The 18477-nt window shown below is 37.7% G+C and overlaps 1 protein-coding gene across 8 annotated transcripts in view; it reads right to left on the reverse strand.

The window, feature by feature from the left end:
• Positions 1-18477, reverse strand: part of ROBO1 (roundabout guidance receptor 1) — a 620749-nt gene that overhangs the window by 85766 nt on the left and 516506 nt on the right. For all 8 annotated transcript variants that reach the window (XM_054076888.1, XM_054076894.1, XM_054076881.1 and 5 more), the window contains 3 exons: positions 6335-6455; positions 2595-2733; positions 795-922 (listed from right to left, as the gene is read on the reverse strand). In XM_054076888.1, coding sequence (XP_053932863.1) covers positions 795-922; positions 2595-2733; positions 6335-6455 — 388 coding nt within the window. The remainder of the gene's footprint in view (positions 1-794; positions 923-2594; positions 2734-6334; positions 6456-18477) is intronic.

An 18477-nucleotide genomic window follows, 5' to 3' on the forward strand; every position in this document is an offset into this window, starting at 1 on the left:
GTAAATGTGTATAAAATACTTCTAAGCCTATACTTCCCCAGAACTCCATAAAGATTAATTCTCAGTGAACAGAGAAAAGGACAGAAGGACCATCAGTACTTAGAAAAAAGTATCAGGATGACATCATTGCCTGTCTGCTAGCCAGGAAAGGAAGAGAGGGATTATCTGAATAGTGAACATCTGGATTGTGTATATAAAGGCAATGAAGGATTTTTATACATACTAGTTCACTGAGTTCCACTGAATTTTTATCTTACAAAGGAACAGTAGTGCTAGGATACGCTTTCATAATGAAAAAGCAACAGGAATTCCAGTGGTCTGGGTTAGTGGATTAAAAGATATACAGATTTATCATTCACTGCTCCTTTACTTTATTTAATTGAAAAAATCTGGCAGATACTTGAACTTATAACTCTTTCTTTTCAAGTTAAAACAATGTAGTTTGATAACACTGGTTTTCTTTTTTGTGTTAGGGCTTCAGATGCAAAGATTGCAAGTGACATGATTCTGATCAGACTGAAGTTTGAAACACATATAGTTCCCCATCCCAGAAGCACAAAAACTTCTTACAAAAAACTCACATGTGAAGTGTTTCAATTTCTTAAGAATACAACTCATCCCAAATTTATATTTTCACATTTTTTTACAACACAGTATAGAGTTCTTGCATAAAGTCACAAACGTCATAGTTGCGTAAAGACTCAGCTAGTCTGTGTATAGAACTCTATAAAGCTGTTGTGTAAAAAACCCAAATTTATTCTAGATTGAAGTACTATGTAAAGAAACCTTCTTACCTTGAACTGTTAGAGTTGCTGATGCTTCAGCTTTTCCAACCATGTTTTCTGCAACACAAGTATATGAGCCCATGTCTCCTGCCATAACTTTCCGGATTTTCAAGGTATGATCATCACGGATTTCATATCTTTAAATATACATATTAAGAATCAATGAATAGGACTAATAGAACTTTATACTATTTCTGTTAAGGGTAAAAACATGGTGGGTTTGCTCTTAAATATTTTTATTCCTACATTTTCCTTACAAATAAAAATATGTATTACTCCTTATAAACTGATAATGTAAAAATGTTTTAAAAGCAAAATATATCTAAATATTTGAAAACTTTATTCTGATTTCATTTGCAACGTAAGCCATTTTTACTAATATCAATGGAATTTTACTGGCGTAATACAACCATAAAGGTCTAACGCATGAGTTTTTAATACTTAGAACTCTCTTAAGTACATGTAACACTAGTAATTATTCCCTCTATTTTTACCATCTGAAAGAAGGATTTTTTTAATATCATTGAAACAAAAATATTGTTGTTAAGAATATCACAATTGCTTGAAAGTATAGCTAAATCACAATTGATTCAATATTTTCTTTAAGAACAATGTGGCCTTTTACCATCTCCTCTCCTTTTAAGACCTTTTTTATCTTCTTTGTATAATGCAGACAATGTGTTTCTCTTTATGAGAAGTAGACACTTCTCTCAAAAATGCTGTATTTTTTACTAGAGCTATAGACTAGATTAACAGCAAGGTGGATTTGGAGCCAAGTGTTACAGTGCTTCTTCTTTCAATTTCCTTCCCTAATATGCTTTTAACTGATGATTTGGACTTCAAAATAAATAAACAGATTATCTATCTATCTATCTATCTATCTATCTATCTATCTACCTACCTACCTATCACAGAATACACTTCTTTTTAATAAGGTGCTTTACTTTTTGTCCTAAATCAGAGCAATAACAGAAGGAAAAAAAAAAAAAGTTATTTGGAAACTAGCAAAAAAACAAGGCAGCTTTCCACATTAGCAGACTATATTTTATATCACTTGTAATTCAAATATGTACTTCTTGATGTTTTAAGCTAATTTACTGTTTGTTATACATTCTCCAAAACTTTTCGTAACTATAAAATACTCTTTGGGTGAAAAATTAATCTGTATCAGATATTACTGACAGAATTTAGTAATTTTGACAGGCTGAGAGAATCTAGAGAAGAGAAGGCTCCAAGGAGACCTTATAGCAACCTTCCAATACCTGAAGGGGGCCTGTGTGAAGGCTGGGGAGGGAGTGTTTACAAAGGCTTGTAGTGATAGGTCGAGGGGCAATGGCTATAAACTGGAGAGGAGCAGATGTAGACTAGACATAAGGAGGAATTTTTTCACAGTGAGCGTGGTGAGACACTGGCACAAGTTGCCCAGGGAAGTCGTGGCTGCCCAATCCCTGGAGGTGTTCAAGGCCAGGTTGGATGGGGCCTTGCACAGCCTGATCTAGTGGGAGGTGTTCCTGCCCATGGCAGGGGGGTTGGAACTGGATGATCTTTCAAGTTCCTTCCAACCCAAACTATTCTATGATTCTACAATTCTAATTTAGGTGGTTTTTTTATGATATTTGTCATGTATTGTTACAACAAAAGCTTGAGGACAAGCTCGTTTTAAGTTTCAATATAAATTATAATTTCAAACAGAGCTCAAAGGTAAGCCAGGCTTACAGTCAAGAAAAAGAAATGCTAGTTGTTAAATGTTGAATGGCAGCATTATATACCAAGCTAGATGTCATAAAAACGTAACTCCATATACTGTACCTTGCTTTTGGTAATTCCCCATCATCTTTTCTCCATCTTACTGTAGGGACTGGGTCACCTCTTGCCTCACACTTAAACTCTGCACTATCATCCACAGTTACAGCCAAATTGCTTGGTCTCTTCACAAAAGATGGTCTCTCTAAAAGGAAAGGGAAAAAAAAAGAAAAGGATTAGTCCAGCAGTTCTGCACCTGAACTGCAGTTTTCCCTGAATTGTGGCTGTTAGACAAAGGGAAGCAGGATGACGAAACTGATGGAGGTGCCTCTGGTGCTGATCCTCTCGCTGCCAGCCTCAGGCAGAACTATAGGGCTGCAGATGGCCAGTACTGTGAACCTCAGCACAGGAGGCAGACGCATTCAACAGTGGCTGAGGATCTTAGCACAGATTCCTTACTTCTTATGGATGATTGTCACACCTAATATAGCTAAAGGAAAACACAACCTAACACGGAAAATCTAAGTACACTTTGATTCTCGGATAGAATCAGGCCTGCTGCAAGGACCTAGACAAGTGACCACTCATTTGCTGCAGTGCTTCAAAAAAGACAGAAGGCACAAATCATTGTCTCAATGGAGGTTTTGACTAAATGGTGCCTCTAAATTCAGAGGCTAAGTAAGTATCTCTGTGAAGTTGCACACAGGTATCATCACCAGCTAGTGTTCGATACAATCATTTCCAATGCTAATATAGAAAGTCAACACTTTCTTTTGCTAGCACACATCAAATGAAACAAGGCAAAAATCCCATAAGGTTTTCTCTATGATTTTTGTTTACAAAAATTGCTGTCATCCCTGACTTACATCGTATGATATGGATGACCCAAGTCGTGGCTCACCAGGGTCAGATTAATTGCTGCATACATTTTGTCAGGCTTTCTGGAACAAAATGGTATCACAGTACAGGCTGTGTTATTCTGGCAACCCAGATACTAACTGGAAATTACAGGAAAGGGATTGGCATAAGTTTCTACTTGTTACAGAGTTAAAAGCTTTATAGTGCTTTATAGTTTCATAGTTCCACACCAGGCTGCAGTGCAGTGAGGTTTGCATACACAGAAGGAAGAAAAGTTTTTGTAACAATTTCTGAGATACTCCACGATTACCCATCTAGAAAGGCAGCACCACTTGACAACACGATGTCCATAAAAGAACAGGGAAAGTTTAACAGGAGTGCTGGGCAGGTTCTTTTGCCTAAGGCAGATGACTTTCTTGCCTATAAACCTGTGAAAGCTCTGAGGGAGCTGAGAAGACAGTTGCTTGTTTTGACTTGTATGTACTACAGATATAAATATAATCTTCCTGGAACTGTAAGAATCTGAAGTTGTTGGCACAGTTGGGACATGTGAATACCTGAAAATACGGCACAAATTTCTCATAGGAGTATAAAAGCAGCAGACAAAAGGACAAAACCACAACCCCATATTCTTATGGTCTCACATTTGTGTTTGACAAAGGTGGTTCTAAATATTACTTTGACTTTGCAGATAAAGGCATAGAGATTCAGTACTATAAAACTTCAGTGAATGGTTCAAAAAGGACCGAAGTGGAAATGTGAACTGGCCAAAACCCTTTAAAAGAGCTTCCTTTATTACTGAGAATGACCAGACCAACTGGACACTTGTTTTTGCTTGCAATGCTAGGCAACTAATGTTAGATGAAACGAGTCAATCCTTACACTGTCAGTTCTAGCCTGGCTTCATATACAAGAAGTGGGAAATAAAACAGAGACCTACAGACACAAATTTATTTGTGAATTACAAAAATACAATTACAGACATTCAGTCCTTCAGCCCCGGCCCCCTTCTTGTAGGTGCTGTAAAACACAATCTGAATACAAGAAAAGAACATTCCAGATTAAATTTCAGAGTAAAAATACTTTGGGCAAGAATTTTCAGCTTAATTGCACAAGAGAAAAAGGAGTGATCTGGTAAGTTTGAGACTGCAACAGCCACAAGAGGCACATTGTTCTTATCCAGGTCAGTTTCCTAAAGTAAGAGTAATAGCCTGAGAGCTTTTGTCTGTCCATTCATAACACTCTTATTCAAATGTATAAACAGATAAGGGAAATCAGCACTGATTTAAGTGTCTATCTTTGTCACAGGATTATTTGCTAAACACAAGGAAAGGATCACTTTGAAACTTTCTAATATTACAGTTTCTGGCATGCAAACCACCCCCTGATCTAAAGCAGAGACCTAGAAGTTCAACTTCTAAATAACCAAAACCCATAATCACAAGATTTACGTTGTAAGTTTTTAATTTATAAAGTTACATGTTTCTCATGCTTTTTCACACATACCTAAGGCCTGAGTTGAAAGAATAAGGTGTATAAAGATTTCTAGACACAGGCTGATAAGACTTTTAAAGCTTTACTATCCTTTTCGAAAAGAAAAGCTCACTAATTTTCCCAGGCTGAAAATCAGAAGTATGTTTGAAGGGAAAACGAGATCAAGAAAGAGGCAAAGACAGACCTCTCTCTGCAATGCAACCCACTTACTTGTGTTTAGCAAGAGTAATATTTTCCAGCTTGGCCTATGTAACAGTCTATACCCTGATTCCTGGGTTAGTAGTAGATGAGTGATGAGCAGTTAACTGATACAGCTAATTAGGAGCCCAGTGGCAGGACTTTACTTAAATGTTTGACTTTCTTTCAGTTCTATATTTTTCTTGGAAGGTTTAAAAATCTAATAAGCTTCCACCCCAAAATGCTTCAAAGTTGTCTATAAATAAAAAAAAATACACACACACACACAAACACAGTATAGTAGATCACAGGAAGTCTTAGATTACAAAAGGTTACCCACTATCTTGCTGGGCATTCAGTTTCAACAGTTTTAAGATTGCATAAAGACTCTGAACAGGACTTCAAGTTGCCCAAGTCCTAATTCTGAGAAGTGGTTAAGACAGATGAAAGTGCCAAACACTGACAAGACAGATCTTAAGCCTGACTTAACAAAAAAACAACCAAATGAAAAGGGAAGGGCCAAGACTACTGCATCAGCACTGCGATGGAAAACAGTGTGTTATGAACCAGGATTTGGATGTTCTTATCCTGTGATATCTATTCTTAAATATCTCTCTCTAAAATATCTATTCGTTCTACAGAAACAATTAAGCTATCTCACGCCTCCCATACTTCAAAGTAACAGGGGATACATGTGGAATGAGAACTACTAAAGCCGTATCTACAGTAATCAGGAGGTAATGTTCCTATGCTGGAAGTATTCTGAGTTAGAGTTACAGCTTCTTTTCTGCATTAAGCTATCTTAAATGACAATGTATTTTTTTATGCTAGAGGAACTATCATTAGGATCACTTGAATAATTAAATCTGCTATATCAACACTCAGTACATACAACAATAAATAAAAAGATAATTATTTAGAATAGAAACTTAGAATAATTCTGTTTCTCTCCAATAAGAGGGAAACGTTAAGCCTCTGCTTCTTAGTGGTGTTAATTTTTGTTTTGCTACTACATTAAAATACTCTTCTAGTCAGTGGACACTGGAATTATTTCCAATTTGAGAACTAAATAAGAAAGTGTATTCCAATAGCAAAAACAGTCCAGGGCGGATTACAAAGCCACTAACTGCCATCCATTTGGTAGAACACAACCATGACAAGAACATTTTCAACATAAATACTAAAAAGAAATATACAAGAACTATCCTTAATAAAAGGGAAAACAAAAGTTGGACATTTCCATTAACACAATTAAAAGGAGGGGTTGGGGTTCTTACCTAAAACTGTGAGCTCCGCAACTTCACTTTCTCGTTCTCCAACCATATTTGTTCCAACACAAACGTATTTGCCAGCATCATTCTTTCTTGTGTATGTGATCATAAGCTTTCCTCCTCTGATCTAGGAAAAACCAAGGACAATAAGGAATATTTTAATATGAACTAACAATTTAATATTTATTGACTTGAAAAAAGTTTTTGTTACAGATAATGAAAAAAAAGCCAGTGATTTTTCAAAACATACAAAAAACTGGTGAAAAAATATTACTATTAAACCTTGTTTCCTCCTCTTATGCAAACAGCTTGCTTTAGTGTTACATCAGTATTTTAAAATCTCTCAGATTTGGACCCCTGTGACTTGGGGTTATTGAATAATGCAATACTGGCTGTTACAGCAGGTTGTTTAGTGCTTGTTGGCCAGAAGTATTACAAATCCTGCCTGTGTACTACCGCAGTTTGATATAATCAGGTAGAGAGTAAAAATTAGCACTAGACATAAATTCCATTTTCACATCAAGTGCTGCAATTACTCTTGACAAGAAATATGTGCATGTTATCCTACCATTGGTCACACTCTCATAATTAATTAATTTTGTATTTGTTTTGGTCCTCGTTTCTAAAGAAAGCAAAGGAAATGTTATATTATTTAGTACTTCACCTTTAAATAAATAATTTTAAAGGCTGATAAGCGGCTGGGCAGAAGTGCCTAAATCTTTACTGAAAAATGAATAATATTATGCTCTTAACTCTGAATTGAGGTTTTGGAAGATAAAGGAATTCCAGTAAGCCAAAATGTAGAAAAAAATGCTTCCCCTTTGTGATTCCAAACCTTATTATTTTATTTAAAAATATATATTAAAGGTAGATAAAAATATCTCAGCTCCCTTTGAGAGTATTTATTCTCTCATTTGATTGACAAAATGGTTTAACAAGTTCAAAGTTCACTGAAATGCAGCAAAATTTGTGTAGGCAGCTGAATATATACCATGTTTACTTTAATACACAGAAATGTTACTTAATGACATTAATTATATTTTTAAGTTAATATATACTTATGAGTCCAATCACAGAAGAAAATCACTGCAGTCTGAGGCACAGGTAGAAGAAAATAATAAATAAAAGCTACATATGAAGCTGAAAGGATCTAATGTGGTCAGTGACAAGGAGTGTTCTCAGTATGAGGTATTTTGCTCAAGTTGCCTGCAGCTACAAATCTATCCCTGAAAATTTGACATCTTGAGCAGTGCTGGGCTCTTGTTATCATTGTAAGATGTATGCATACAAAAATGACAGTCAGTTATTGAGATAAATGAACATGCACATGTATCGTAGATAATGTTGCATACAAATTTCATTCGGTTTCATTTGGCACTCATTGTCTGAGAGCAGAAAAGGTACATCCTTAATCATTCAGAAATGTAGTAATGCTGGGATTTCAATGGGCATTTAAGGGAAGAAGAATGAAAAAATAAGGCTGACCTGCAAATACACATTTTTCAAGAATCTGTGTACAAATTTAGATGTCTGACTACCTGAAATGGTAAGCACGAGAAGATAAAGTAACATATCCCTAGAACTCTATTTATTCCTTATTTAGATCTCACTAAATCACATAAAGCTATTTGCTTCTGATTAATCTATGCAAAGGATTTTAGAAAGATTTCCACGTATTGACGAGTATTTGTATATCCAGACATACATGCAGAAATATATACTTTGTGCATATATCAATATTGAATGCACTGGATTTAACAAAGAAGTGTACGTATGTATTACAAGAATTAACCAACTCAGCTGATGATTCCAAACCCATCTAAACTGTGAGCAGTGATTTTCATACATGTCTTAAGAGTTTAAGTACTCTGATGTTCAGTACTGCTTGTGCTACTCTGTGATTTGGGTATTGAATAAAATTCCATTCAAACTCATTACAATATGACATAACTTTATACTTTGCATGAACTGTAAACTTTAGCAAGAACTATCCTATGAATTTCTTCTAGGAATCACAAGACTATTTTCAAAGCACAGATGAAGAGGAGCATTAAAACAGAAACAATTGAACAATTGAAATAATTGAAAGCTGCTTTTTCTTCCAAGTTATTTGGGATCTACACAAGGAGAGAGAGGCAGACGAAACATTCCCTCACGGAGATGGAGGCAGACTTCCAAAGATGTGACATGCCTACTGAAAGAAGTTGTACTTCCAAGATGGAATTCTGAATGCATTTGGTTTCTTTTTCCTAGAGGTCTTCCTTTGTTGATTTGTTTGTTTGTTTGTTTGCACATTTTCCTTAAAACAGAAGAAGGGTTTAGAACTTAAGCTACAATGATGGCTATGCCAAATTAAATTGTGATTAATTACACAGTTACAATAAAATGTACCCCAAGTGCACGTGGAATTACAAATGTCTGTAACTAGAGCATTCACAGATGGCCAAAAGCAATTGTACTTTGGCTGCTGGGTCAATACCCAAGCTTTCCATTAATTTTAACAATTAGGTACCCACCATCTCAGTAAGATTGATCAAGCCCTCCTATTTATTAACAAAACACTGCAAATCAAGTCTGCAACTGTGGCATATTTATGTTCTCTATATGCAAAGTTTGCCACTTTTTCTCTTAAAAGAAAATCCTAGAAACATCTGTAGACCAAAGTCTTTTAACTAAAAGTACACAATGAAATAGATGCATGTGAACTTTTGTAGGAACACATGAAGAATCACTGCCACATTTCTTTGTCTGACCAAGTTCATATCCACTAAGTCCAGTATTGAAAGTTCATATCCAGTATTTAGAGCACTGACCCTTTGGGGGCAGTATCTGAAATCACATAAATTAGAATTATTCATAGTCTGTGGATACTTAACAGTTAATTAGCTGTTATAATTTAAGTGCTTTGGCTCTTCTTCTCCTATTTGTGCCCCTTCCCTAGAACAGACCAGCTGGATCTTATAGTAGCAAATGCTATAACATTTTGAAAAAGTGACAGGCAGAGTAACATTTTATCTCAAATCTCCTGAAGAACTGTAACCATACTGAAGACAAAGAGAAGCCCTTTCTTCCTAATAAACAAGATACAACAAACAGTGTTACTACACTACTCTGGTAGATCCTGCATCTCATGGGAAAAGAATTGCTTTGCTAACTGTCAAAGCCTTAAGTCTAATTTTGAAGCAATGGAAGTCAGTATCATGTTTCATTTATACAGAAATTATGCCGAGGCACTTTTTGACTTTTCATGCCTCTTCAGGATTTTGTTCTGTTCGGTGCCTACCAGCAAACTGATCAGGGCTGTGTGAGAAGAGAATACAAGAACAGCACTGAATACTGATGACAGAAGAAGATTCTCCTTAGCAGTTCACAGATGATGTTCAGTTGCTTGTGACATGTATGAATTGTTGTATGTATGTTAAAAGAATATATGATAGCATGGTGGCTTTCCAAGACTTATTGAAAGCTATTTTCTATGACCTGCCTGCCTGACCATATTTTGCTCTTCATGAACAAATTGTTTGTTCAAGCAAGTCCACTTCATTTATTTCTTTAAACAATGGCTGGAGATGTTCACGCAGAAAATTCTAGGCACCCACAGAGTTAACTGGGTCCAGAATTGTAAATTATGGCCACCCAGCAGCAAAAAAACATACAAATAATGAATCAACTCACTCAGCCAATAAATCAAATCCATAAAAACTTACCCAAGGGTTCTACAACCCACCACCACGTATTCAATACAGCTGTACACATATATATACTTATCCTAAGAGCATATTTTATGTACCTATGTGTGTTGTGTATGTGTATAAATTTCTCTATGTATAAATCCATACCCATCTGTCTGTGTTAAGAAATATTTTTATGTATGTGGGTGATTCATTTACTTTTCACAGAAATGTGCTATGAAATATGAGAAAGAATGAAGCCATGAGAGAAATGCTCAGGAAGCCCACATATAAAGATGACTGATATTTTTCTAAACTTTCTTTTAGCTCCTTGTTTCATTCTATTTAATGAATGAAATCTGCTCTGTTGCAAAATAATCCTAAAGCAAACTTAAATCCATAAAATAGAAATTTAGAACACAGAGTGAAAGACTAACCTCTGTTTGTATAGCCAGGGTTTCTGTGTACGTAATATCACAAATTTCACATATTTCAGTCTTGTAAAGTACAGCATACATATCACATATTATCTAAATGAAATGTGACAAGCATGTGATATTAACCTGTCAGACATGGTCTTCGCTTTAAAAGCATTCCTTCTAATTATAAATGACAATAAAACCACTAGAGAACAAGGTTGGTACAGACAACTGTAATTAATAGCGTCACAAATGGTAGATTCAAGTAAAATGGAGCCTAAATTTCTTAGGAAACATAGAGTTTCCTTATTTCTCTCTATGCAGTCTAGCATCCCAAACCAGATTTGGATATCCATATTATGACTTATCATTGCTATAAGGCATGGGATGTCAGCAACAGAAGACAACTTTGCAGTTTTAATGAAGTTGAGTACATCTTAGATTTTTATTTAAAAATTTGTATCTTGTTCCAAGCCTCATGAATTTCATGCATTCTTCCCTACCTATAATAGCATGCTCTAATATCAGTCACTAGACATCAAAACGTGTTTGGAACAGGTCTTCAAAGATGATTAAAGTTTGCTCTTGTTCAACTTCAAAGTTCAGACAGAGGCGTCTGTCCCGCTTTCAGTGCCATTCTCTGGGACCCCAGGAAGGTACATGCTGCCTTCTCCAGATCAAACACATAAAAAAAATTCTATTTGAAAGAAGTTTAAAACATGCTTTCAAGTGGTCTTTCTGTGCCATAAATCTGTCATGACAAAGTGCAAGTCAATTGCTCCCCACTACCATACAGATCAACAAAACAGTCTTGCAATGATGACAGGCCTGAAATTAGAATCCATAAAGAATGGTGCAAAATGCATAGGAAGATAGCTTTATTTAAAAAGAAAGAGCATTTATGGTAGAAAATAACGACAATAGATTCAAGCCGCTGCTTCTGGCACCCCTGCCAATCTAGCCTGGATACATCAGTCAGAACCAGATTCAAGTCCGATCCTCTACTGTCTTCCCCTCATTTATGACCTTATTATTAATGTCTGTATCTACAAGAAGATGGATATCTACAAAGGCTTAAAGGTTATCTGTGTCCTGAATTGTTTGGTGACTTCAGAGGGAGCTGAGGGCTAATCAGCACTTAGCATTATCACAAGACACCGAATATCAGAATAACCATATGTGTTTGATACTTCATCCAACTAACAAGATCATGGGAACAGCCAAGATATATGCAGAATGTCATATATCAACTTTAGAAGAGAAAAATCCATACTTCAGCATATACGCTATTCAGAAGTTTAAAATGGTAACAATTCCGAACTTCCTTTCTACAAACATTTGGCTTTTGTTAATCACAAAGGAAGATTTAATTCAAAATAGGCCATACTGGCTTAAGTTAATCAGAACTAATTTCCAAACAGACATCTATGCTTATATGAAAATATCTGATCCCGTAAAAAACACTTTCCTGAACCGTTTTCATAGAATCATAGAATCACCAGGTTGGAAAGGACCCACTGGATCATCGAGTCCAACCATTTCTAACACTCGCTAAACCATGCCCCTCAGCACCTCATCCACCCGTTCCTTAAACCCCTCCAGGGAAGGTGAGTCGACCACCTCCCTGGGCAGCCTGTTCCAGCCCGATGACTCTTTCCGTGAAAAACTTCTTTCTGATATCCAGCCTGAACCTCCTCTGATGGAGCTTGAGGCCATTCTGCCTTGTCCTGTCCCCTGTCACTTGGGAGAAGAAGCCAGCTCTGTCCTCTCCACAACCTCCTTTCAGGTAGTTGTAGAGAGCAATAAGGTCTCCCCTCAGCCGCCTCTTCTCCAGGCTAAACAACCCCAGCTCTCTCAGCTGCTCCTCATAAGACGTGTTCTCCAGCCCCCTCACCAGCTTCGTTGCTCTTCTCTGGACATGCTCCAGAGCGTCAACATCCTTCTTGTGGTGAGGGGACCAGAACTGAACACAGTATTCAAGGTGCGGTCTCACCAGTGCCGAGTACAGAGGGAGAATAACCTCCCTGGACCTGCTGGTCACGCCGTTTCTGATATAAGCCAAGATGCCATTGGCCTTCTTGGCCACGTGGGCACACTGCTGGCTCATGTTCAGTTGGCTGTCAACCATTACCCTCAGGTCCTTCTCCTCCAGGCAGCTTTCTAGCCACTCTTCTCCTAGTCTGTAGCACTGCATAGGGTTGTTGTGCCCCAAGTGCAGGACCCGGCATTTGGCCTAGTTAAACCCCATCCCATTACTCTCAGTCCAGCGGTCCAGCCTGTTCAGATCCCTTTGCAGAGCCTCCCTACCCTCTAGCAGATCAACACTTCCATCCAGTTTAGTGGAAGTTACTTAAGATGCACTCAATCCCCTCATCCAGGTCGTTGATAGACACTGAACAGGGATGGACCCAGTACCAAGCCCTGAGGAACCCCATTTGTGACTGGCCTCCAGCTGGACTTAACTCCATTTACCACCACTCTCTGGGCCCGGCCATCCAACTAATGTTTCACCCAAGAGAGTGTGCGCCTGTCCAGGCCAGAGGCTGACAGTTTCTGAAGCAGAATGCTGTGAGTTTTACAGCTACAGTATAAAACACTCACTATACAATGCTTCCTTTCTTACTATAAACCATGATTAAAATCCTCCTGCAACAAAAGCATGTTACAAATACCTTCATGGTCTTAAATCCACTCTACCAAGGCCTCAAAAATAAAAAAAAATAAAAAAAAAAAAAAAAAGAGAAAAAAGAAGTACAAATACTTGTCTCAGGTTTTTTTTTTTTCACAATGCTATTTACTGAGTAAAGAAAACCCACTAAACTTAACTAATAGGCAATGCATGAGCATATCCTATAAGTCAGTAAACAACATATGGAACCAACCGATCTTTCTGCAACGCTCAAAGAAAACCCAACTGAACCCAACATAGGAAGAACGTGTACCTAATGACAACAGTATTTCTGTAAAACTGTAAATTTAGACTCACGCATGAATCTCCGTTGGATGCCCTGGTGCATATATTGCTCTCATTGCAATCAGTGATTGAAATCAGAAATAAAAGTGAACTTGAACTGAACTCAGTGTCTGGTATGTCTTCATTTCTCTCCCCTTAAGCAATCTGGATAATTTGAAGTATCTGTTACATAGGAATTTTCTTCTAAGCATTACCACCACTTTGTTACCAACACCCTCCAAGGCTAAAATCCCAGATCAGCTGGGGTTAATCTGCCACACAGAATCTCTTAGTTTTTATTATGTTACTTGGAAGTATCACAAATTTTATATGGAAAAATAATCCTAACAAACTAAAAATTTTTGCACATATGAAAAATTCCTACCTGGTAACCATAAGAGAAACAGCATAGCCTAAATCTACATAAGAAAGTAGCAGTGTGAGAATGCCTACACTGCAAAAGACAGACACAAGGCCATTCTAGGAGCTGTGTCAAAAAATCACCAAGAATTAATCCAAGGGCAGTTTCAGCCTGGCTGACCACAAGGGTTCATTTACACAATCAGACCAGACTCATGCAGTACCTCTGCATGCTGCAGAGTACTCTTAAACCCTGCAGACAGCACTAAGGGGCATGTGTGAGTTTGTGTGGTGTGGAGTACTACCACCACGTCATTTCAGAAGGTTATGGACTCTGCTGAGGACTTCAGTTCCTAACAGTCATAGTAAGTATTGATCAGCATTGTCTTGCTTTCCTAAGCCTGGAGTTAATCTTCACATGACAATGACATGGATTTAAGATAACTTAATATTATAGACTGTACTTCTTCAATAGAAAATTTCCTTCTTTCCCCTAAGGAAAGAGGAGCTGTGCAGAGCACAAGTCTCCAACAGCATACTCCTATCTTTCAGGTTCAAAGGTTAGAAGCATGGGTAGATAAAACTTCACTAAGACTTGTAATTTGATGAAAGACATTTGTCAGAGTACAGATCTCTCACAGCCATCATGCCAAAATACAGAATTTTTCAAGGTCCTGATACAGGGTCTTCTAAAGGGAACTGTTCCGACAGAACTTAAGTTATCAAAAGCTTTGAAATAGATGTTCATAGGTATCCTTCTATGATGACCTCCCACAAGAAACTAGAAGGTATTTAACATGCAAAACCAAGGCTCTCCTAGCCTTAAAAGTACAATTGTGAAACACCAACAGCAACAAAATCATCACAGTCGGAGAAGAGAGAAGACAAATAAAATAAAGAATTATTCAAAATTTTTCTCTTGGCATAAGTCTGTGCAGCAGGTCATTAGTTTCAGCTTTGGCTTCAGTCATTCAGTGACCTTCCAAGATGTAGCAGGTGTAGTTCAGACTCCCACTTGCATGGAGGTCATATCCCCTATGAAACGGGCTGTCTACTACTCGCTCCTCAGTGAAGGGGAGGTGAATTACAGGCTCCTGGATCCTGCCTGCGACTGTTGCACTTCCTACACTCAATTGCCTGCGAAAGCTTTCCTCCTTGAAGCTGGTGCAGCTCCCAAGGGAAGAAGGTATTTCTGCCTTCCTCTGGGGGTAAAGCCAGGCCATTGATGACACAGAATACAAACTGACAAGCAAACGAAGCAAATAAAATTTGTCACAGGTGGCAAAAATGCTGTGGATTCTTTAACACATTTCCAGCTTGGTATTTTGACAGTTTCAAATTTTGAAACATGTCTGATTTCTCATTCAAAACATTTCCTTTCAAAACCTTACAATCAAATTTTCTTCCAAAGAAGTGTTGGCTCTACCAACTAAAGACTACAAATATACAAATATTTTGCAAAATGTTACCTTGAAAAAAATAAAATGTTTTTCAACATGACTAAAAACCTACTGACTCTTTGACCTGTGACCAAGATGGCATGTCATGGAAAGGAGACCATACTTAAAAAAAAACCATATAAACTCAAGTTAAGTTTTTACTGCATTTAACTCTGACTGCAGCTAAGTTTAGTATAACTCTAACTTTTTATACTAAGACTCTGCTGGACACAGAGAGTTGTGAAAACATTAAGCCTTTCACATCATTTGTGTAACACTTTCAAGGAAGGAACACATGCACCACATTGTTCATTTTTCATGAACGGTTAAACACAAAAGTCATACATTAATCTGCCACGTTTCACTCTTCCATCAGTGATCACTGCAGCTTTTGTGACTGCAGCACGTGCAAATCATAAATCACTGATTTCCCTGTATTTTTTTGTGATCTGCACACAAGCTTTGTGCTACAGGACAAAAGTAAAAACTTGCAGTCACAGGCAACCACAAACAAATCTGAATGTAACCTTCATTTTTCTTGAAGGAACGCTGAAAAGCCATTAGGATAGACATTACAGCTACAGACGAGATCTCTGCTTGGGAGATGCTAAAATTTAAACTTACAAAGAATAAAGAGGGCAATGTATGCACAGAGGGGTAAAGATCAAATCTCCCAATTTCCTCAACCCACATAGCAGCCCTGCATCATTATTTTCATTTTTGTGCTCTACTTTAGATCCTCCAGAAAGACTCAACAGGCAGTGACCTGCAAATCTGAGTCCGTTCACAAATGTTCAGCCCTCTGTTGCCCCAGGGGACGCTACACTATAAGCTGATCTTTAGCAGTGGACAGTGAAGCCAGGCGCCACTTGCGTTTCTATTACTCTTAAAATAAGCTAGCACAGGTTGCAATCAGTAGAACAAAGCATACACTCTTCCCATTTTCTACTTGTACCAGGATCATTGTTTCCTGGTGCTCACACATTTCCCGTTGCCACGCATTAACTACAATACCCTCTGAGAGTTCTTGTTTGTGGGCTACTGCTATGCTCATCACTGAGAAATACAGCTCCAATGTCAGCAGGAACAAGCTGCCTACCAGTTCTGCTCTTCCCACTCAGCCCTTGCCTTGGGAGCAGCAAACTATTGCTCCATGTGTAAATGGACGTGGTTACACTGTGAATAAATAGCTAAGCAGACTGAAGACAGTGAAGCCTGAAGAATGGTGCCTCTCCCCTTGTCTCGCCTGTAGCCACTGGCTCTTGCCTACTCCCGGCTGGGGGCTGCTGGAGCTATTCACAGGGGCTCCGGAGACCTGCTGGGATAATTGCTTCCTTTGCAGCAGTTTCTCACTATTCCTCTCAGATACTATGGCGGGTTTAAACTCCTGGCACAATTCTTGTTGTTGTGATCTGCACCAATGGAAAAGATGGAGAAATAAAAACGTAGCTAGAAGGCGAGGGGGGAAGAAACTGTTCTGGACACTGGAAATATCAGCTGCTAGTTTCCATTTGTATTCACAAAGCAGAGAAAACTACAACCTGGCCAGCCACGTTCTGCATGGAAATCAGTGTTTGTGGCAGTTCGCTAATGGTGGAATGGGCTTGTAAAAAATGGCAGAGAAAATTTCCAAGAGACCCATATTGTTGACTTTTTGGAAGAAAAAAGGTTAAATTCTACTGAAAACTCACTAAAAATGTCAGAACTTTAGACAATGTTTGATATAAAAGGGAAAAGAGCGTTCTGATGATTCTCTTCACCTTTCAAATAGTTCTCTGTGTTACTATACATTTGACAAAAGTGCCATAAAGTCTTAAAAAGTTTCATCCTTGGATGAGATTAATTTTCAGGCTGTTTTGCTTTAGTGGTTTCAGTGGATAGCAGTGAAATGCTACATGTTAATCCTAGACCTAAAGTTTGGCAAGAAACATTTGGTGGTGTATAATATGAATATTTCTACTCTATTTCAGAAAAATGCTTAAATAGGCCCTTATATTCCAGAATACTGGATTCTAAATATTGAAATGATGGAAAATCCTATTAGATTTTGAACTTTTGTTCAAGAGCTGTAAGAAATGATATTATTACTGTCACTTTCAAACACCCATGCAAAGAATAATCTGATATGCAGGCCATTCTCTGCAGAGAATATTAATATAACATATTTCCTGAATGTAGAGTCACCTTTAATTATGTGTTAGGTTTTGATCTGGGCTCATTCTGCTCACACAGCAAGCTAATTTCATAGCACAGTGACCTGGAAACATACCACAGAGGTATGAGCATATGATCCTAATGGTAACTTCTGAGCAAATGCTTAGGACAAACGCACCTTGAAGTGGAGGACTAGGACTGGGCCCTTTGCTGAGCCTCACATACTTCTAGCCCAAAGTAGCAACTCAGTTCCTGATACATAGGAGCTGAAAACCAAAGCAGGAAGAGGGATTTAATGTGATGCACACTTCCCTGAGGAATGGAAAACCAGAAGCTCATTAAGTGGGGATTTGGAAGACGGCATACTTATGGGGTTCTGCCAGAAAGAAATTTTAGATCCTAAATTAATCAGCTAGGCATGTAGGTATTAGAGTGGTTTGATGTGTTGTTTCTTTTTCTGTATGATTATGCAGTTCAATAAACTGTTCAGAAAGTTCATTTGTGGCATTGTCAACTACCATTCAAAAGCTCTCAAAGCGAAAAAACAAGGGACCATACCTGCTTGGAGTTAATGCAACTGTTACACTGATTATTACAAACTTTCAGACAAGTCTAAGAAGGAAAAAGTCTTAATCCTAACGGAAAGGAGTAAGTGATTTAAAGCTTGATAGCTGAACAACTGTATTCAGAAAGTTTACAGAGAACGCAGAGAAGGATACAGAACTGTCCTATTGATATCTCAACTCTCTTGACTGAATGCATAGAGGACACAGAGTAACTTTGTATACATTCTGAATGCTGCAGGTAAATATCTACCTGCTAGATATCTGCAGGTAGACCTATCTTAAAGTAAGAAGGAAAAAATACAAAGGGAAGACTTGTAGACAATGTGTTGCCTGGGATTAAAAGAAAAAAAAATGCATTGGCATTCTCCACTCTACCTGAATAAACAGATCATCTTTACCTTATGAAAATTTTCAATATTAGCTGGCATTAATTCTCCTATAAGAACACATGGAAGTCATAAGAAACAATGCAGGAGAGAGATCAAAACCAATTTTGGTACCTATTCCTTTTCTTATTTCATGAACACAAAACTGAACGCCATTAACAGTACCCAGAAGTAGATCTGACCAAACAAATGACCTATGTC

The sequence above is a fragment of the Cuculus canorus genome, chromosome 1, assembly GCF_017976375.1.
Source record: "Cuculus canorus isolate bCucCan1 chromosome 1, bCucCan1.pri, whole genome shotgun sequence".
NCBI lineage: Eukaryota > Metazoa > Chordata > Aves > Cuculiformes > Cuculidae > Cuculus > Cuculus canorus.